Here is a 22,669-nt window from a genome sequence, read left to right as displayed (position 1 = left end):
TTGCTTAGGCTTTGGCTTCAGCCCCGGGTGGGGGGCACAGGGCCCTGGACTTCAGCCCCATGCGCTGCGACTTCAGCTTTCTGTCCTGGGCCTCGGCGAGTCTAATGCTGGCCTTGCTTGGCAGCCCCCCTGAAACTTGATCACAGCCCCACAGAGGGCCAAGACCCATGGCTGACAACCACTGCCTTATGCCATGAATCACAGCAATGTTCAGGTTACTGCCAGTCCCAAAGGACCAGTCACTTTCTTAGGTAAATTGAATCTTAGATCTCACAACAAGGACAACACTTATAGCCAGTCCTGTTATAACCTGTATTAAGATTTATTTAAAAGGAAACAAGTTGTTTACAAAGTTAAAGAAGGTAATCGTAGAGATGCAGATGAGTTAGTCTTAAATTTAAAAATGGTTTGAGCATTAGCCTGCTAAACCCAGGGTGGTGAGTTCAGTCCTTGAGGGGGCAATTTAAGGATCTAGACCAAAAATTGGGGATTGGCCCTGCTTTGAGCAGGGGGTTGGACTAGATGACCTCCTTAAGTCCTTTCCAACCCTGAGATTCTGTGATTCTATGAATAAGCAAGCTCTACATATTCTTTAGGACTAGCCCAGGCTAAGGAGCTGGGCATCTCTGGCTTATGCCTAGAAACTTTCCACTCAGAGTCCAAGCAGCATACAGATATTCAGTTCCTTCTGTAGGGGTTTTTTTTTATCTCCTTTCTGCCATGTGCTCTGAGCTTCTGGGAAGTCAGCTAATGGGAAGTCAAGAGCACAACAGTCTTTTGTCGTCTTTAATACCCCAAAATAGTCTGGTGTTGATGGACCTCTCCTGCAAGGCAGGGTGTAATGCATTCTGTTGGCAATCAGCCCTTCACCTCGGTAAAGTCTCTTTCCTGTCTGGTGATTTACAGAGCCACAGAGGCTCCCAATGCAACTAGTCAGATATTAACCCAGGCAGCAACTCACAAGAATTCAATAAAGTCTAACACTAAAGACATACTTATAATTCTAATACCTGTTTTAATAATAGTAACACAGGTGAGCCAGACTGATTCCAGCTCTGCGTTTGTCCTTGTTAAATTAAGACTTAAATCTTTCAAAAGCCCCTAACACCTCATTTGTTGGTGTCACAGGCAGGATGGGTAAGGATGGTGTCTCTAGCCTCTGTTTGCCAGAAGCTGGGAATGGGCAACAGGGGATGGATCACTTGATGATTCCCTGGACCATTGGTCTGATGCAGTGGGCTGTTCTTATCTTCACAGTCAGGAGGTTCTACTCCTTTGGACTCACTGGGGAGCAACAGAAAGAAACAAGGTGTGCTGAGGCAAGGAGGCTGAGTCTGAGAGTCCCCGGGGTCATGCTTGCCAAAAGCTAAAACTAGGCCCATCCCATGAAAGGGAGATAAAGCATAAAACATGTTTATTAACTACAGAAAGTTGGATAGGTTTTAAGTGATTATATGTGATAGCAAACAGATCAAAGCAGATTACTTAGCAAATAACCAAAAACTCAAACTTAGCCTAAAATAGGAGATGGACAGAATTTGATTTAGCAATTTCTCACCCTGACTGATGATACAAGCAGTCCATCAAGTTTCCATACACAAGCTAGAAATCCCTTGACTCTGGGATCAGCACTTCTCCCAGTTCAGTCTTTGTTCCTCAGGTGTTTCTCAGAGTTCTCTTGTGTGGGGAATGAGGCCAAGAGATGATGTCACACCCCAGCTTATGTAGCTTTTCTATGTGATGGGAATGCTTTTTTCCAAAACTCTGTTCCTAGTCCAGTGTGTGGGAAAACTACTGGTGCCAAAATGCAGTTCAATGTCATGTGGTCCATAACTTCAGATACAAACATGATCCATGCACACAAATAGGATAATCACATTCAGCAAATTATAACTTTTCCAATGACACTGCACATGATGCATTTTGCACAAAATGCATCATCATTATGTCCTAATCATTTTATAATCGTACCACTATGCTGAATGTGGGTATAGTATCAGGCAGGGCCTAATTTCAAGGCAGAGGAGTTGGGAATGGAACATCCCTTCTTTATGGAACAGGAAATAATCCCCTACCCAGGGCTGGGAAAACTTCCCAGACACCCAGTGCTGGAGCCTGAATCTACTGAGACTTCATTAGTTACCACCACCCCCAATCTTTGTGGCAATTGCAAACTTTATCAGTGATGATTTTATCTTCTCTTCCAGGACATGAATAAGAATGTTAAATAGCACAGAGCCAAGAACCAATCCTTGTGGGAACCCCCTAGAAAGAAATCCCCTCGACCATGGTTCCCCATTTACAATCACAGTTTTTAATGGATGCTGTGTTTATTTTGTATCTTTCTAGTTAAAATATTGTGCTGAACCTGTAAGTCATATGCCTTACATCAATACTATTAGTTGCAACCAAACTTTTGATCTCATCCAATAAGGATATCCAGTTAGTTTGATAGGATCTATTGTGTCTCAACCTTTGTTCATGGGTACTAATTATATTACCCTCCTTTAATTCTTCATTAGTGAAATCCAGTATTGGCTGCTCTATTATCTTGCCAAGTATCGATGTCAGACTCTTGGATACAAGTTATCTGGACTCTCTGATTTACACATGTCTAACTTTAATAGCTGCTGTTTAATGGCCTTGTGAGTTATTGATGGAATGGAAAGAGTGTCATCATCAAGATCTTATGATATGAGTACATCATCTGTTTTTCTCCAAATCCAGGAGAGAAATATTTATTGAACACTTTTACCTCTTCTGAATTATTTTTGATAATTCTGCCATTTTCTTCTAGTAATTTACCACTACCATTGTTAGGATTAATTTTGTACTTAATATACTTTTAAAAACTTCCTTCTTATTTTCATTGATTGATCATTGATTTCTGATAGCTTTCCTTACCAATTTTCTACAATTCTGATCTTCTAATTTATATTCTTTACTCTTGACTTCCCCTTTCTTTCATATATTTTATTTGGAGAGTGTTGGGATTCCTACCAGGGAGCCACCAGCAGGGCCCAGAGACAGCCCCATCTCCTATATCAAGCTCTGGCTAGTAGGTATGTGATAGATGTGAAGACCCTGCCTCCGTCTCTCATTTGGGAGACACAAATGTCTCTTTCTAATCTCTGATGCCTCCTGGCTGCTCTAAGCAAGGTCGGGGTGGGGCTCTGTTAACATGTGCCTCCCGGAGCTTCCATTTACCTGGTGCTGCTGTTCTGTGAATAGTGGGGTTGTGACTGGGGCAGCAGGTACTATTGGACTCTTGCTCTTTCTATTGGGCTGGTGACCTTCAAGGAGGTGGCTGTGTATTTCACTAGGGAATGGGGGCTCTGCTGGACCCAACTGAGAGATCGCTCTATAGGGATGTCATGCAGGAGAACTATGAGACGGTGGCCTTGCTGGGTAAGGAGTCCTGTCCCCTCAGTTAATAGAAGCTGTGGGGTCTCTAAAGAGCCTGAGTAGTAATAACTTTACACTTTTATTCATCACACAAGTTTTGACAAGTTTCCTTCCCCGCCTTTATTTGCCTCATCTCCTACCCACTAATATAATTTTTGGACATGTGCCTTTTTGGTGCAGTCAGTCATTTAAAAATTGCATTTAATGTATCCTTATTGGCTACATTAATAACTACATTCATAACTGTAGCTTTCATGCCTTTTCCTCATTTTAAGATGAAAATATGCCTCCTGTAGAATTCTAAATTAAGTAAATAGTATGTGACTCATGCATGGCTTGTGTGACAGTCAGATGAACTCCTCTTTTGATAGGAGAGCGTATAATGTTGCCATTCAGGACAGCACATGTGAGGGGAGAACAGAGCCATGGGAGTGAAGGAGAGGGCAGGGAGTAGATAATTCTGGAGTACCAGAACAGGGAGTGTCCAGGGTTAGAGCTAAGAAGCAGCAGGGAGGGATGAGGTAGTGAGAGATGAGGCGGGAACACAAGACGCTCCCAAGATGCTGGGGATGGCTGAGAATAATGGAAAGAAGGAGATTGGAGTGTGGACGAAGAGCATCTAGGAAGTGGGCTGGGTGGGTCAGTGGGAGGGAGGAGAGATTTCGGGATCTGGAGCTGTGGGAGTCCAGACCTTTTAACCCCGAATCCCTCCCCAGGCCATGTTGCTTTAGAGCCTACACTCCAGTTTTATTTCTGTTCAGTTTCACTTCATTATACATTTTCTCCCCAAATATTTTATCTCTTGACCTCCCTCTCATTACCCCCTCCCCGTATAACCTCCCATCTCTACGCACAGGGACCCAGGCTCAAATGGGCAGTTTGTTGTTGATGTCACGGTGGTAGTTTAGGCTGGGAAATTTTTACACCTATAAGATTACATAATGGGGTACAACTTGCCCTTGTACATGGCTACTCAAAGTTAATTAAGATGAAATTTGGTGAAACACACAAACTTGATTTAATATAGACAGTTGGAATTGATATCATAGGCAAGGATCAATACACATAATGATTAGACTAAGATAAGTATAGTAAAGAGGGTCTTGCACTGTGCATACTTACAAGTTATGGACGCCATTGGAAACAAAGATCGAGGGGAAAGGGAGGCCATCAGAAGGGAGGCCCTGCTTCAGTTTACATTGTCTTGGGGACCTGAAAAATGGTAACTGGGAGAGGTAATTTTATTCACTTCCTTAAGGTAATAGAATGGCTATATACCATATCTGCTCCTTTACTCTGATTGCAATAATGTCAATCGCTGCCCCAACTGATATGCGGCCTTTGGGAAGTCTATAATTAAAGCATCAAGCATCAGGGCTGTCCCTGGCCATTGTGGTGCCCTACACAGCCCCCTTGCAGGTGTGTATGCGGGGGGGGTGTGCTGGACCAGGCCTCCATAATGGGGCAAAAGCAGCCTTGGAGGATAGGGGGGGAACCGCACCCTAGCAGGAGCCGGCAGTGCAGAGTGGGTTGGGGCCGAGTCACTCTACTTCCTGCCACCCAGTGAGTACAGGGCAGGTCCGAGCCCGCAGTCATGGGGCAATGGGAAGTGGAGTAACCCGGCCCTAGCCCACACCACTCTCATCCCCTGGCTCCCAGCCAAAGGGTAGGGGGAAACTGCCCCCGAGCACTCACCAGTGTCGCGGAGCGGGCTAGGGTCAGGTTGTTCCACTTACCGCCGCCTGGTGAGTGCAGGGATCAAGACCCCTGCTGCAGTACTCCAAGGAAGGGGTGGAGTGGGGGTGGGGCAGGAGAAAAGCAGGGGCTCTGGGGAAGGGGTGGAGTCAGGGTCAATAGGAGTGAAAGTTTGGAGAGAGTCTTGTCCCCCCACTCCCCATCTGCAGCAGCCACAAACTGTCTTCCCTCCAGGATCCTTGGATCTTTGAGCCTGTCCCTCGTGAGGTTGTGTGGCCCAGTTCTTGTTTCTTACATTCTCCTTTTCCGGAAGAATTAGAGGCTGTTGCTCCCAAAATTTTGTGTTTAATTCCCCAGCCTACTCCACACACTGGGGGAGTTTAACTCTCCCTCCCATTACACCTGAGTCGCTAGATTTCCTAATTCCCTAAAGTGTGCTTTTGTGATGTCACAGTTCTGGGGTAGCTGAGCCTTTGACCTGCCTCCATGGTCTGCTCAAGGAATGCCCCCTCAGGTATCAGGCCTCTAGCCAGCCCCTCTCTATGGGTAGGGACTCGCATGCCTCTCCTTTTTGACCAGGGTTTGAGAAGTGCAGCTTGTCTTCCACGGTGTTCACTGGACTAAAGTCCAGTTTCTGTGCTTTGCTTTCTCTCCAAAGGCTGTGAGCTGTGTGTGTGTGTGTGAGTGTGATAGAGGTGGGAATTTTGGTGATACATGTATGATGCCAATATATACCTCAGTTTCCCTCTGTGATTGGTATTGCTATGATTATAAAGAGCAGGAGACATGAGGTGTTTTGTCATGGGGTGATATGAATGAGTCATTAAGGACTGGCTGGGACCAACCTACATCAATGAAATACCCACAGAGACAAGGAAATAATCTAAGGACTTTCCAATGCTGTGTTTCAGTTGACTAATGAACCCTGCTGTGTTTTAAAAGTCTGCCCAGTGTCACAGAAAAAACTTGCTCTATGCATTGACTGAGGAACAGTCTCTGAAGAGGAGTGTCGTTCAGCTGGAATTGCTGGGCAGAGCTCAAAGGTTGAAATGGGAGTGTTGAAGCCAGAGGCTCAGTCTCTGCTGTTGAAGCTCCATGGCCCATCCTTGTGGAAGAGTGGGACCCCTTGGGGGTCTCGTGCACTGAATGGGCACCTCCCAAGGACTGTTTATAAGCCTGGGCATTGCACAGATCCTATGGATCCATGACAGTGTGCCCGTGTGCCTGATGGGGAAAAGATATAAAACAAGAAAAGGATCTAAATGTGTATTTACCATCACCCTATCATCAATCCTTGTGGGAATCCCCTATCAGTTCCAAAGTGTATTAAAACCTTCCTTAAAGGCTTACCTCTTGGTTATCAGGTCATGTCAGTTTTGTCAGAGGGCTTTCCATTAACCCTCCCACTTCCCTGGTTCTTGTCACGCAAACAGCAAGCAGCAAAAAGCACAGACAGTGCGATGTTTATTGAGGTTAGTTTCCAAGCAAGCATATTCTGAAGCCTTTCACACTAGTCACGCCCATAGTCTGTTCCCCAGTGTTCCCCTGCCTAGTTCTGATGCCGCAGAGCATTTACCTCGTATCCCCCTTCAAAACTCTGAGACCACCGAGCCTTGCCTTGCCTGTGTCCCTGTTCCCCAAATTCCTGTTCCCACCCCCCTTACCAAGCATCATTCCAATTTCCCTTCCCCCTCCTGTTTTGACCCCAATTTCTATAGTAATATTCTCAACTATACCTTAACCAATCATTTTACTGAAATTTTACTTAACCAATCCTAACATATTGTAACATAATTCTCTAACCAATTATATCCCACTATCCTAATTAACTTCCACTTAGCAAAATTAATTATACAGCAGACAGAAACAATTAACGAATGACGCAGATTAACAACAGAAAAGTGGGGGCCATAAAGATAAAACACAAAGAATGAAGGTTTCACAACCATTGATAATGAAGTGATTTGTTGCCAGACAGGATGCTATGAAACTAAGTTTTCTTTAACCATCTTAAGATCCCTTTCTTTATCTGGTGGTGATGGGCACTATCCGGACAGGATCATCTTCCTAACAGCCCAATACCACCTTATTTCAATGTGACTGGTTTGGGATGTGACAATGTGACCATACACTTCCAAACTTATGGCTACCCCTACTGCTTAGCCTAAGAACAAGGCCTCAGACTATCCTAGTGAGAGAAGGCCCATACACAGGGTGACTGTGATTTTGATTCTTTGTTTTTATACCCATGTAACTAGCTAAGTAATAAAAATACACCTATGTTCTTAAAGAGAGTGTAGGCTTTACAGGCAGGCCTGAATACCTATATTCTAACAGTGGGTTCTATCCCTTCCAACATTCTGTGTCTGTCTTGTCTGTTTAGATGGTAAATTCTTCAGGCCATGGGCCATCTACTATTCTCTGTTTGTACTTTGCCTAGCACAATGGGGACCCACTGTTAGTTGGCTCTTGGGCACTAAAGTAATAAATATGATTTATAATAATAATAGGTTTCAGAGTAGCAGCCGTGTTAGTCTGTATTCGACAAAAGAAAAGGAGTACTTGTGGCACCTTAGAGACTAAAATTTATTAGAGCATAAGCTTTTGTGAGCTACAGCTCACTTCATCGGATGCATTTGGTGGAAAAAACAGAGGGGAGATTGATATACACACACAGAGAACATGAAACAATGGGTTTATCATACACACTGTAAGGAGAGTGATCACTTAAGATAAGCCATCACCAGCAGCGGGGGGGGAAAGACGGAAAACCTTTCATGGTGACAAGCAAGGTAGGCTATTTCCAGCAGTTAACAAGAATATCTGAGGAAAAGTGGTGTGGGGGGGAGAAATAACATGGGGAAACAGTTATTCTCACAGATCTTGGGAGACAGGCCAGTCCTTGCTTACAGACAGCCTCCCAATCTGAAGCAAATACTCACCAGCAACCACACACCACACAACAGAACCACCAACCCAGGAACCTATCCTTGCAACAAAGCCCGTTGCCAACTCTGTCTACATATCTATTCAGGGGACACCATCATAGGGCCTAATCACATCAACCACACTATCAGAGGCTCGTTCACCTGCGCATCTACCAATGTGATATATGCCATCATGGGCCAGCAATGCCCCTCTGCCATGTACATTGGCCAAACTGGACAGTCTCTACGTAAAAGAATGAATGGACACAAATCAGACGTCAAGAATTATAACATTCAAAAACCAGTTGGAGAACACTTCAATCTCTCTGGTCACTTGATTATAGACCTAAGAGTGGCTATCCTTCAACAAAAAAAGCTTCAAAAACCAGACTCCAACGAGAGACTGTTGAATTGGAATTAATTTGCAAACTGGATACAATTAACTTAGGCTTGAATAGAGACTGGGAATGGATGAGTCATTACACAAAGTAAAACTATTTCCCCATGGTATTTCTCCCCCCCACCCAACCCCACCCCCCACTGTTCCTCTGATATTCTTGTTAACTGCTGGAATTAGCCTACCTGCTTGTCACCATGAAAGGTTTTCCTCCTTTCCCCCCCCCCTGCTGCTGGTGATGGCTTATCTTAAGTGATCACTCTCCTTACAGTGTGTATGATAAACCCATTGTTTCACGTTCTCTGTGTGTGTATATCAATCTCCCCTCTGTTTTTTCCACCAAATGCATCCGATGAAGTGAGCCATAGCTCACGAAAGCTTATGCTCTAATAAATTTGTTAGTCTCTAAGGTGCCACAAGTCCTCCTTTTGTTTTTATAATAATAACAATTCTCCTGCCACTTTGAGCCAAGAAAGCTGGACTTGGGATGTTACTGCTTAAAAAACTAGCTTGGGTTAAAACCATGGTATAATCTTTGACAAGTATCACACAAATTCCACTGACCTCTTTTTTTTTTTTTTTTTTTTTGCTTTGAGTAGCGTTTCCAGTTTCGAAACTAGATGTGATCTTGCAGCTGGAAGGAGGGGAAGAGACGTGGGTCCCAGACCTCCAGGGCTCAGAGAAGGAAGTGCTCCCAAGAAATGCCTACACAGGTGAGGAATTGGTTAAACAAATGCAAAAACTGTCCCTGAATACAGGAAACATTTGGGATGCCCTACAAAGACCTTGTGAGCTTTCCAAGTTCAGGATTGTTCCCTGCAGATGTGGAATCATTAGGCAGATGTCACTCATGGCTCCTCACCTATCTTGACTGACAACTGGAAGCTGGTCCCTCCCTAATCTCGCTTTCCCCTAAGAGTTCCTCTCCTCTGAGGAAGGGTTTGTGGAAAATCAGCTCCTGATAGCTTTGATCTCTCCCACACACATTTTGGCTTGTTCATCCCTTTTTCCATTCCTCTGAGATTTTCTTTCTGGCACAGGGAGTGACCTATGTCTGGATTCTCTCTGTCTCCCATCAGGTGACAAGATGATGAGTGAGAATGAGGAGGAGACACCCCAGCAGAAATATGCTGAGCAAGTAGAACCACATCAGATGTTATCAGGAAGATCCAAAGGAAATGATTCCAGGAGTTGTGCACTCCCAGAAAAAGCAAAAGCCTGTGAGAGTCAGCAGAGGCCAGAGGAAAACTTCAGTAGCCACTCGGACCTTATTACATGCGAGAGAATCAACTTGGAAGTGACACGCTACACATGCAACGAGTGTGGGAAAAGCTTCAATGGGATGTCTGATCTTCTCACACACCAGAAACTCCACAGTGGAGAGAGACCATTCATGTGCTCTGAGTGCGGGAAAAGCTTCAATAGGAGCTCCAGCCTCATAAGCCATCAGCAAATCCACACAGGAGAGATGCCCTACACCTGCTCCGAGTGCGGGAAAAGCTTCCATCACAGCTCTTCCCTGATCACACATCAGAGAATCCACACAGGAGATATGCCCTACACATGCTCTGAGTGTGGGAAACGCTTCTATCGGAGCTCAACCCTTATCCGACACCAGCGAATCCACACAGGAGAGAAACCCTACACATGCTCTGAGTGTGGGAAACGCTTCAGTGATAGCTCATCCCTTAGCACACATCAGAGAATCCACACGGGTGAGAAACCTTATGCATGCTCCGAGTGTGGGAAGAGCTTCAATCAGAGCTCACACCTTATCATACATCGTAGAATCCACACAGGAGAGAAACCCTACACGTGCTCTGAGTGCGGGAAAGGCTTCAGTGATAGCTCATCCCTTACCACGCATCAGAGAATCCACACGGGTGAGAAACTTTATGCATGTTCCGAGTGTGGGAAAAGCTTCAATCAGAGATCTGCCCTGACCACACATCAGAGAATCCACACAGGAGAGATGCCCTACACCTGCTCTGAGTGCGGGAAAAGCTTCAGTGGGACGTCTGACCTTCTCGCACATCAGAAACTCCACAGTGGAGAGAGACCATTCATGTGCTCTGAGTGCGGGAAAAGCTTCAACAGGAGCTCTTCCCTTATCACTCACTGGAGAATCCACACGGGAGAGAAACCTTATGGATGCTCCGAGTGTGGGAAACGCTTCAATGCGAGCTCACATGTAATCAGACATCGGAGAATCCACACAAGGGAGAAACCTTATGGATGCGCCGAGTGTGGGAAATGCTTCAATCGGAGCTCCAGCCTCATCACACATCAGCGAATCCACACAGGAGAGATGCCCTACACCTGCTCTGAGTGTGGGAAAAGCTTCAATCACAGATCTTCCCTGATCACACATCAAAGAATCCACACAGGAGAGATGCCCTACACCTGCTCTGAGTGCGGGAAAAGCTGCAGTCAGAGCTCAAACCTTATTAAACATCAGAAAATCCACATGAGAGAGAACTGTAATAAATGCCTTGACTAGGGCTGGCTAAAGATATTTTTTTTTTTTTTAATCACATTTGCTAGTTCCCACATAGTGATTTTTGCACCATCTTCACCGTGGTTTCTCAGCTCCACCAGATGAGTTTCCTCCTTCTGCCTTTTCAGCTCACTCTTCTTTGGGGTCAGTCCTGTGATCTTTTCTGTCAACTCCTTTCCTTTTGAATCATAGGAGTGTGTTTTCCTCCAGTCAGGAATGTTCATCATCTCCAGGTGGGAGAGGGAGGTTTGATCCCAACAAGCTACACTGAGGCAAAAAAGTACCTGTGCCTTACATCAACTAGGGCTGTACATGGCATTGGCTGCTCAAGTGAGTGATCTTGGTGTAAAAAGACAATTATAGTGGTAGTGCAGATGCAGCTCAGGTGCAGTCGTTGTCATTAGCTTTCCCCTTGACCTGACCTAAACTCCATCAGTTTTCCTAGTCTAAACAAACCCTGAGCATCATGGTTATACTGTTTCCCCATTTCAAAGCAATTGTTAGACATCAAGTTCCCCCTTGGGGAACAAATTGTTTCATTCCCAGTTGCTCTGATGTTACTTCAGGTTGTGCTGGAGAGCAGATATTTTTACTACCATTTTCCTCACTTAAAATATATTGAACTATAACAAAGGGCAGGAAAAAGGAAAAATGTCATTTCTCCTCTGTAACAACAGAAGAAGATAGGATAAGTCAGAGGGATTCCCTTATTCCCCATCTCCAGCCCAGTCCCCCGTTGTTCAATTGGTTAGGTCAATATTTTTTCTAAAGGGTTGGGAAGAGGATTCCTTAGTAAATGACTTCTAACTAAAGCAAAATACCCGTGCATTTGGCTCCTAAAGCAGTTGTGGCCCAGGCCCTGAAGGAGGTTGCTCCTGAAGATCTCTCCTTCCTAATCAGGTGCATGTTGCCTATTATTTGGGAAATAGAATCCCTGTCTAGGTAGAGATGAGAAAAATGGAAGTGACATTTCTGTTCAGCTCACACCTGGGAGATGCTGCAAACGTGTAGAAAATGAAATCCATGTTGAATGTGATACAGCTGCAGAAAGGTACCTATTTTTTATAGATACCTGACATTTGGTGTCTTACAGGGATTCTAAGAAGCACCTGAATTTAGTCCCTAATTTAAATCTGTGCCACCAGATTAAAGAAATAAAAGGGCATATTTGGGGGAGTTATACCTCACTATCGCTACTGATATGTTGTATGCTAGGTGAAGAATTCTATGCCAGAGAAGTGTAAATTTACTCCAAGGAAGGTCAAAGATATGACAAGAACTTGGGTAGAAATTGCAGGTACTAGGGGTTGATTTTCACCCCAGAGATGGACGCTATGGTGACCTGTGGCCCAGGTAAACTATTTTTAGAACGCTGCTCCCTAATTAAGTGGCATTGATCACACTCCTAAAGGATGCCATGATTACATTGGGCACAACTGTCCGGGCTGAGCTCCAGGCTGTTCCTGTGTCCCTAGTGGGGCTGGTTCAGGGACAGACTTTCACTCAAGCACGTTCTGTGCCCATCCAAAGTGGGGACTTTCTCCAGCTGGACCCTGTCCCAGGCTGTGCCCCTTCTGGCCAGGAGCTGCAGGCACCAGGGGCCAGAGAGACCCCGGGGCCAGCGCTGGGTGGGCAGGACAGAGACTCCGCACAAAGGCTCCGGGAGCAGCAGGTCTTGCAGCCCCTTTGGATCTGCTCCCGGGCGGGGAACGTGCCTGGGTGGGGCCTGGACAGCGATGGAGCCACTGCCCGCACACTGCCTCAGGTGTAGCGTGAGAAACTGCCCTCTGTAGGAACTTGCTACTTAGGGTGCACTGAGCAGCCTCACATGAACTGAGCATGCTCAGTAACATCTGCTGAAGCCACTTCCCTTCACCCTGCCCTTACTTGGAATCAGAGTCTGCGGACTGCTATATACAGGGGGTTAAGAAGGGGCAAGGGGGGAAATCAGAGGAGGGGGGTGGCCAGGATCTGAGGAGGGGGTGAAAATTGACTCGTAAGGTGGGTCAAGCAACTGAAGGGAGGGCTAGGATAGGGGCTGAGGGGCAAAATCAGGCATGGGGGGGGCGGGGGGAGGGAAGGAGCTGCCAGACGGTGACAGAGGGCAAAACCCTGGGACAGAGAGGGGCAGAGGGGATAACAGTTACCTTGGTGCACTGAGACACCAATTTCAGAGTAACAGCTGTGTTAGTCTGTATCCACAAAAAGAACAGGAGGACTTGTGGCACCTTAGAGACGAACAAATTTATTTGAGCATAAGCTTTTGTGAGCTACAGCTCAGTTCATTGGTTGCATTGAAGTGAGCTGTAGCTCACGAAAGCTTATGCTCAAATAAATTTGTTCGTCTCTAAGGTGCCACAAGTCCTCCTGTTCTTTTTACTGTTCCTATGTCACTTCTGTGACTTGTGCTATTGTAATAAATAAAATAGAACTGTAATGGTGATAAATTACACCAGCATCCAAATATATTGAAGGCGAATCCTATGGAAATTAAGAATTTAAATTATCCTCCACATGTCTAATGTCCCACTAAAATGAATCCAACCCACAGGTCACTTTTTTACAATAGCCTTTTTTTTTTTTTCACTATCCCTTACACATGAGTAACTGCTTCAGGTAGCAAATTCCTACAGGTAGCAGTTTCTTGCACTACACTGGCACAGCTCTGCTCCCCTGCTCTTCTTGGGCTCCTGCTCTCTCCTTACCTCAGCCCCACTTTGGCCCAGGTAGTTCCAGCTCACATGGAGGATGGGACCCCCTGGCCTGGTGACTCCCTCATTAGTCTGCCTGCCCTGTCAGTCAGGCTATCTTGGAGCTTTGGCTTCTCCCCATTGCCCTTGGGGACTGTCAGTCTCAGGGTCCTGATTTCCCATTGACCCTTCCCCGTTCTTTTGGTACTGGGAACTAGCCAACCAAAAAACCCCAGTACATTTTAGTAAGGGGCTAACAATCCCCTTATACAAGCTGTTACCCAGGGTTCTTTCAACCCAAATCTCTTGGTAACCTTTACTCTGTCTGAGGTGGTGTCAGGAAATAAATCAGGGGATACACGGCCCTCCGACCAATAGATGGCTGGTACAAACAGGACAACACAAGAGTGCTTTCACTTAAAGCTAAACTTTACTTAGTCTCAAGCACTTACAGATTTCTGCAAGAGGTTAGGAAAACACCCCCCAACCCTGAATAATTACTGAAGCTGAGTGTGACTCTCGAGTGGCACAGCGGCAGCCCGTCTGCTGGTGGGGAACACAAGATGCATCCAGAGGGAGAGAGAGATCAGCCCTCAAACTTCCCCCCCCTTATTTATATATTAGTAATACAATTATAAGCAAGCAGTTTCAGTGGTCAAGCAAGAGGTTTCCTTATGATTATTGATTAACCAGATGTGTTTTTTCCCCCAGAGTTTGCAGCCTTGAGGTCCCTAAAATGCATGTATCAGCAACTTGAACACAATTCTTATTAGGAAGGTCGTGGGGTCAAGCTGCCCTTTCTGTGGCACCCAAAACCCCCTCCCCTCCTGCCTTGGTTAAGTTGAGGCTGCTGCATGGCCAATTTATGGCCTGCTGACTTTGCTGCTTTTAGCATTAAGCAATAGCGGTTTCAGGCACTTTACTGGTTTGCCAAAATCTCCCCATATAGTTCCCCTCCTTAAAGGTCACCTGTCACATGAGGTTGCTGCCACATCTTTTGTGGATGCACCTAGCTGAGATCCAACAAAAGCTCAAGGCTCTCAGCCTAGACTGAGCAAATTGTCTTTTTGTCGGCATCCCATACTTAGCACACCTGTATAGCAATTGACAAGCGATTGCTTCAGCCTCCTTTCCCATTTGAAGGAGGGGAGACAAGTAGGATATAGAATCATAGAATCATAGAATATCAGGGTTGGAAGGGACCTCGGGAGATCATCTAGTCCAACCCCCTGCTCAAAGCAGGACCAATCCCCAATTTTTGCCCCAAATGGCCCCCTCAGGGATTGAACTCACAACCCTGGGCTTAGCAAGCTAATGCTCAAACCACTGAGCTATCTGTTCCTTTTCCAGGGGTATGAGTGCTGGTGGCAGTAACCACTGACTCATCTGTCAGGGGACTTGCCATTGCCGGATTTTGTGCCAGGTCCAGCATGTCATCAGGCTGGTAACAAAAACCATTACTATTTGGCACCCCAAGATTACTATGATGGGGTGTAGGGCCAAATTCAGCATGCCTGTGCCACTGGGGGATGATCCCAATAACACTTCCCGCCAGTGGTGCGACAGATCTTGGACAAGTCTTGCAAATACCCACTGAATTTCATTGACATTATGATGCATGGTAACCATGACTCTGTGCCCTTCCTGTTTTGCAGTATCTAGCTGGTTCTTTAAATCAGCGTGTAGAAGCAACGTTTGTAAAGCAGTTAAATCCATTCTAAGGGACACAGGTGTTACAATTGAATACAAAGTATAAGACACTTTTAACTGACTATATTTAAATTTGGTGTACATGACATTCAAAATCACATCCCCTAATTGCTATAAAATGAAGAAACATATATTCTCATAAGGGTTATGATTTACTTCATGAACTTAACTTCCTTTGTTTGCCAATATCTCTATGTTAGTAGCATCCAGCACTCCAACTTCTAATCCAGTTCCACCCGAAGCAGTGCAATACATTTCTTGGGAGCCACCCCTCCTGGCTGCCAGGCAAATCCAAGAACCTATAACGGGAGTGATCAGTTAAGGTGAGCTATTACCGCAGGAGAGAAAAAAAAAAAACTTTCGTAGTGATAATCAAGATGGGCCATTTCCAGCAGTTGACAAGAACGAGTGAGGAACGGTAGGGGGAAAAATAAACACAGGGAAATAGTTTTACTTTGTGTAATGACACATCCACTCCTCATCTTTTTTCCTCTCTCTCGCTCTTGCTGGTAATCGCTCACCTTAACTGATCACTCTCGTTACAGTATGTATGGTAACACCCATTGTTTCATGTTCTCTGTGTATATAAATCTCTCCACTGTATTTTCCACTGCATGCATCCAATGAAGTGAGCTGTAGCCCACGAAAGCTTATGCTCAAATAAATTTGTTAGTCTCTAAGGTGCCACAAGTCCTCCTTTTCTTTTTGCGCATACAGACTAACACAGCTGCTACTCTGAAACCTGTCATAGATTTTTTTGTCTGTAGTGGTGGGTGGTGGTGGTGCACATCCTCATTCCACACATGGATGGAAAAAATTAGAGGGAACATTGTGTGGCTAATACATCTCCTCGCCCTCGCCCTCCAACACAGACATGGATCTTATTGAGATTTAGGAAGAGAAGTTCAAACAGCTCTCACTCAACAATTTCCAATTCTTTGGAAAGCTGCCATGGGTGAGGAGCATGTATTCAGTGAGTTCATAGGGCAGAGTTTAAAGGCTATTAAGATTTGGGAAACCATTCTTCCTAGCATCGTCCCTGTGTGGCTTTCAGAAGTGTTCACACACTCACATCCACTGAGCCAATCTAATAGAAAGGCTGGGAGGTCTACAAGTTAATAAAAAATGAACAAAAAAGAACAAAGATTACAAGGGGTTGGATCTCTGCAGCTCTCAGTCTTTGGGTTCACATGGAGCAGGACCTTTAGCTGCAGTTAAGGAACCAGGTGTGCCATTATATGGAATATGAGTATCTATGTATCACATTGATACCAATATTACAAACTTGCAATGAATCTTACAAGATACACCATGTAAAGTATTGGTGGGAAACTTATAATTGGCTAAATATGATAATAATGTTTATATGTTTGGTGGACAATTAACCACATGTTTTGTTTGGATCAGCACAAGCCTGAGGCTCCTTTATTGATTACAAGCCCAGGGGGTAACAGCTCTGAGTAGCTGCCCCCCGATGCAAAGCACACACAGCTTTTTAAAGCTTAAAACCACAAACAAATTACACATACTTCCATATTAATTACCTTATTTAGAATACACTGCAAAATTAACACTGGTCAAAAGCAACAAGCGTCTCCCCCACTAGGCCCGTCCTGTTATTCACTGTCTGGTCTTTTGCGCTCAGCGACCTTCCTAACACAACTCTTGCGGTTATATATTTCATAAGCTTGACTATTGCAAATTTGTTCTCTCTGGGGACTTTTCCATCTTGCCCCTTCATGCCTTTTCTGCACAGAAAACTATTGTTCCATTCTGGGGACTTTCCACTGTGACTTCTCCTACCTCTTGATGCACATAAGCAAGCAGGATCTCAGTTTACGGCCTGCAGGCAGGCTTGACCAAAGTCGGGGCCTTGACCTGAGTTTTATGTCCTGTTAATTTTCCCTCACATGTGAATGTATCATCTTTGTATTGTGAGTTATAAATATGTGTGGCATATCTGTATATCAAACTTCTGCTGTTTCTGGGTGACAACCCCAGACAGATGGGCATCAGCACTAACTAGCCTGCTGAATGGCCCATCAAAGACAAAGAGCCCATTGAGAGAAGGCAGGGGTTACACCTATGAGGCAGCAGGACACGTAGGGCCATATCTATGGACGAGGGACTCCAAGTGCTTTTCCTTGCCCTTGTACTGTGAGCTTATGTTTGGGACACACAATGTACAAGCCACATGGCAAAGGATATAAAAGGCTGCTGTGTCTTCTCCATTTTGTCTTCAATCCTGCTTCTTACCTCTGGAGCAACTTATCTACAAACTGAAGCTCTGAACAAAGGACTGATAGACCCATCCAAGCTGTGGATGTGTTCCAGAAGGACTCTAGAAGCCAGCAAACTCACCAATGCTGCTAAGAACTTGATATATGGATTCTGAAGTGATATGTATGTATCTGATTGCTTTGACCAATTAAAGACTCCCTTTCCTTTTCTAATAAACCTTTTATTTTAGATACTAAAGGATTGGCTGGCAGTATGGTATTTTGGGTACTGAACGGGTAATGTGATTGGCCCTTTGGGAATCAGAAGAACATTTTGTATAGTGAGCAGAGTTTTTAAATAACTTCTCACTCTACTGGACCTAGGTGCTGATTGGGAGTCAGAAAACTAGAGTGCAATAAAGGGAGTGGTTTTCTTTTTTTCTTTAAGCTTCTTGATAGCCAGTGTGGGGGATCAGTTTGTGACTGGTTGGTGAATCTAAGTACAGTTTTAACTGCCAGTTCTGGGAGAATCTGCTCTCCTTTTGCATCCTGCCCTAACCGTGGGATTTTCAGTGTGGGCTACCCTAGCCACCTCCAGTCATACCAATTATGACATAGATGGTCCAGCACTTTGGGCTAGTAGGCTTTTTCCGGTACAGGGAGATTAGTGAAAGTTGCATAGCCTGTCGATATGCTTCATTCCTCAGAAGGGAGCAGTCCTGGGATCCTCCTCTTTTAGGAGGCTTACATAATATAAGAATATAAGACTGGCTATACTGTGTCAGACGAACGGTCCATCTAACGCTGCCTGAGAGTGACCCGTGCCAGATGTTTCAGAGGGAATGAGCTGAAAGGTGATGAACTTCCACCCTTACCTTTAAACTTTATTATTGTCGATTCCAGCTTACCCCACCTTACCACACTTTCTCCGAGGTCTCTGGGCAAATCAGGTGTGAATCCCTCCTTCGATACAGATGTGTCCCAATCCAGCTGAAGTGAGGCAGGCTTTGGGCCAATGTCAGTTTGGAAAAGGCCCGCTTCACCCAGCAGGTTTCTCCAAGTATCCATTGTTGTGAACCGCATGAAGTGTGCACATGTGAACCCCAACTATATCAAACATGAAAGAAACACAAGACCCATTCCAGGGAGGTTTCCAGAGCCAGGCCTGAGGGTTAAACAGCTGTGCTCTAACAGCTGGTCTCCTCAGCACCCATAAAAATAACTGGTTGCAAAAACAGAACAAAAACAAAATTAAAAAAACAAACCAAACCAACCAACCACGAAAAGCTATCATCATGCATCCATCACCATTTTAAATTTTGACATCTACCCAAAGGGACATCCTTGTTTTGCAAACAGGAGACCTGGGGAACTCTGTGGTTGTTATATCAATGGAGTAAAAAGTTATACATCTTGTCTCAAGTAATTTTGCTCTCAACAGAAGATTTATTTTAAAGCTTATCAAAATAAATTCCATTTGAAAAATAAATAATTACAGTCTATACTGCGTCTCTATTCTTGTACATACTATTTCTCTCACATATTCCCCCATTCTAATTCCTTTGGAATGAGGTTTTAATTTCAGGATTAGCCACCATTTCTTATGTAGGAGGAGGGGGCAGGGAGAGAACTAGAAGAAAACTTTGAGTGTTACAATATAATTCAGGTTATCACATAAACTGCCTCTTACTTTACACTAATTAACTTCATGTTTAATTTCATTGTCGCTGGTAACAACTTATTCAACGATTACAAAATATAAACCTATAGGGCAGTTTTCTCTTAATTGCCATTTCCACCTAGTGAGCTTTGTGTGAAGTCACATTCTACAATAACCTAGGAGCCTTCCATTTCTGTGAGTTCATTTCTCCCTGGGTCTTCTCCCATAAGTGTGGGTGGAAGGGGTCTCACACTACATGGGAAGGCTGCATCATGAGGAAAAACCACCTGTGCTCTATTTTCATATTTTCTAATCTTTCAAAGTAGCATCAGGAGAAGAAATGATACAAATGCATTAGACTCAATAGCAAAACTAAGAGACCAAACCACAGATTCTGGACTTAGCATTCATGTATCCTGCAGTCTGAACTGGGAATCTGATACATTCCCTCATTGGCTACCATCATTTGCCCAGCATGGAAGTGCTTCTTGTCCAACCAGGCAGCCAGATTGGGACCCATAGGCATGGAATAGCTCCAAAGGAAGCTCCTCCACTCCTGTCTGTTTCTGGCAAGTCTTTTAATATTTCCCTAGTTGTGCCCCAGGTTTTTCAGTTCAACTTCCACAGCTCTTCGCCATGTTGTTTTTGGGCAGCCTCATTCTCACTTGCATTAGGTGTCCATCTTATTGCTATTCTGGTGATGGAATCAGTTTCCTTCCAAAGCACATGGGCCAATCTATCTCCAGTGCCTCCTGGGAATGATGGTGCTCAGATCCTCTTGGCTGCACTGTGTCAATAGATCTTGGTTTGAGATTGTTCAAGGCCAAAAGACATGGAGGATTTTTCTGAGGCAGGTGGTTTGGAATGAAGACAGTTTGGACATGTCATACTTTCTCATTCCCCTGCATTCTGCACTATAAAGTAATGTTGAAAGTACGCAGCTCTGATAAATATGGAGTTTGGTTTTGGTGTTGTATTTTGATAATTTCCAGACTGTATTTAAGCTCCTGAATGTGTTCCTGGCTTTAGTGATTTTGTTCCAGATGTCCTGGCTTGCACCACGGTCTTGCCTGATGGTGCTGCCCAAATATGTGAATGTTTCTACATTGGTGAGAACATGATCCTCTATCCGTACTGGTGCTGGTGAAGCAATATTAAAGGTCATGATATCCATCTTATTGTGGTTAATTTTCAGTCCAATTTCCTGGCTGAATGTGTTGAGCCAAATTGTTTTTTCCTGTATATGGTGTTGGGTATGTGATAGGAGAGCAAGATCATCTGTGAAGTCCTGGTCTTCAAGGGATGAGAAGGTTAATGCCTTTTGGCATGTCTTCTGTTGTACACCACATTACCCACTCGATGGCAATGTTGAAGAGGATTGCAGACATGATACACCCCTGACGTACTCCTGTTTTGACTTCAAAATCATGCTCACTGTGATCAACACTGCATGTAAAGTTGAAATAGTGAGGTATAACTCCCCCAAATATGCCCATTTCTTTCTTTAATCTGATGGCACGGATTTAAGTTAGGTGTGGCTCAGAATTCCTGGAAGACACCAAATGTCAGGTATCTATTAAAAAAGGAGCCTTTCTGTAGCTATATCACATTCAACATGGATTTAATTTTCTATACATTTGCCATATATCCCATGGGGAGCTCAACTGAAATATCATCCATTTTATCTCTTTCTACCTAGATAGGTATTGCATTTCCAAAATAATAGGCAAAATTCACCTGATTAAGAAGAAGATATCTTCAGGAGCAACCTCTTGCAGGGTCTGGGCCACCACTACTTTGGGAGCCAAATGCATGTGTATTTCGCTTAGTTACAAGTCACTTACTAGGGAATACTCTTCCCAGCCCTTTAGAAAAAATATTGACTTAACCAATTGAACAACAGTGTGATTGTATACAGTTATTTCCACAATTAGTGATTTGCTGTTTTTCACCATTTCAGAATGGAAATTAAAAGTGCTACTGGTAGCATGTCCAACGGAGTGCAGTATTCGCTCCTGATGACCTAATTGCACTTGAACTTCCCCCAGGGCATCACAGAGGGGTGAGGGAAAGAAAAAAACATAAGAAGAAATTACTGTTTTAGCAAATGGTCTTTTGTCTCAAAGTCCCAAGCAAATCTGAGTGACATGCTTCCAAATAAAATGAATAGGCAATTATGTAACCAAATGGCATTCAGGAAAGAGAGAGAAACCTGCAACACTGAGGAGCATAAGATATGCCCGTGGGAATTCTGTTTGCACATGTACAGTGGTGCAGAATTCCTCCAGGAGTATTTAAGACACTTTCCATTTCATATAAAATGAAATTCCAGAGCAGGTTACATACGATGACTCAAAATAAGAACAGAATCTTGCACTGCATTTTCCTCTGATGTATTCAAATCTTCTTCATGCAACATCACCTTATTATTATTATTAAATCATGTTATTTACAAGACATTTCACGTCATCATAACAGGGAAAAAACAGCCAACCTTCCCGTCTGTAAACAAAACTCCCAGATCAGCAGGAAAAAGGTCAGAAGCAGCTTTGCAAATAGATAGAAACAGGGATAGAATGAATACCCTGTGTTTGGGATCCATTCAAATTTCCCCTCCAGCTCTGTGACACTTGAATCCCCAGCCCCAAGACTGATTGAGAATCAAAGTGTGGTTCCAAGCACAGAGCGCAGGGAACACTGCATCATGTGGCATGGGAGGTGGGGAGATAGCGTATGGGGAGGATAAACTCTATTGTGGTTGACACAAAAGCTAAAGCTACTGGGCTGAGGGAGCATAGTGATAGTGAGGGGGAAGCAGGGAATCCCTCTGATTCAGAGGGTCAATGATATTTGGGGATATCAGGGATCGGTTTTGGGACCAATCTTATTTAATCTTTTTGTTACTGACCTTGGCACAAAAAGTGGGAGTGTGCTAATAAAGTTTGCAGATGATACAAAGCTGGGAGGTATTGCCAATTCGGAGAAGGATCGGGATATTATACAGGAGGATCTGGATGACCTTGTAAACTGGAGTAATAGTAATAGGATGAAATTTAATAGTGAGAAGTGTAAGGTTATGCATTTAGGGATTAATAACAAGAATTTTAGTTATAAGTTGGGGATGCATGAATTAGAAGTAACGGAAGAGGAGAAGGACCTTGGAGTATTGGTTGATCATAGGATGACTATGAGCTGCCAATGTGATATGGCTGTGAAAAAAGCTAATGCGGTTTTGGGATGCATCAGGAGAGGCATTTCCAGTAGGGATAAGGAGGTTTTAGTACCGTTATACAAGGCACTGGTGAGACCTCACCTAGAATACTGTGTGCAGTTCTGGTCTCCCATGTTTAAAAAGGATGAATTCAAACTGGAGCAGGTACAGAGAAGGGCTACTAGGATGATCCGAGGAATGGAAAACTTGTCTTATGAAAGGAGACTTAAGGAGCTTGGCTTGTTTAGCCTAACTAAA

The 22,669-nt window shown here is 44.3% G+C and overlaps 3 protein-coding genes across 9 annotated transcripts in view; all 3 read left to right on the top strand.

Moving 5' to 3' along the window:
* LOC119849403 (zinc finger protein 501-like) overlaps positions 1 to 22,669 on the top strand; it is a 1,099,011-nt gene that overhangs the window by 88,054 nt on the left and 988,288 nt on the right. The window contains exon 1 of one of the 7 annotated variants that reach the window (XM_043503839.1): positions 3,027 to 3,062. The exons of the other annotated variants lie outside the window; for them this stretch is intronic. The gene's annotated coding sequence lies outside the window, so the exon portion shown is untranslated. Of the gene's footprint in view, positions 1 to 3,026; positions 3,063 to 22,669 lie in introns of those variants that run through there. 7 annotated transcript variants of the gene reach the window in all.
* Positions 1 to 22,669, top strand: part of LOC119849388 (zinc finger protein OZF-like) — an 875,044-nt gene that overhangs the window by 378,435 nt on the left and 473,940 nt on the right. The window lies entirely within an intron of this gene.
* LOC119849391 (zinc finger protein OZF-like) lies at positions 3,327 to 12,118 on the top strand. The gene is made up of 3 exons (XM_043503601.1): positions 3,327 to 3,408; positions 9,024 to 9,137; positions 9,504 to 12,118. Exons 1-3 carry the CDS (start codon positions 3,327 to 3,329, stop codon positions 10,922 to 10,924), a joined length of 1,617 nt encoding a protein of 538 aa, XP_043359536.1. The 3' UTR covers positions 10,925 to 12,118.

Source organism: Dermochelys coriacea, chromosome 28 (assembly GCF_009764565.3).
Source record: "Dermochelys coriacea isolate rDerCor1 chromosome 28, rDerCor1.pri.v4, whole genome shotgun sequence".
Taxonomy (NCBI): domain Eukaryota; kingdom Metazoa; phylum Chordata; order Testudines; family Dermochelyidae; genus Dermochelys; species Dermochelys coriacea.
This window is presented reverse-complemented; position numbering and strand designations above follow the sequence as displayed.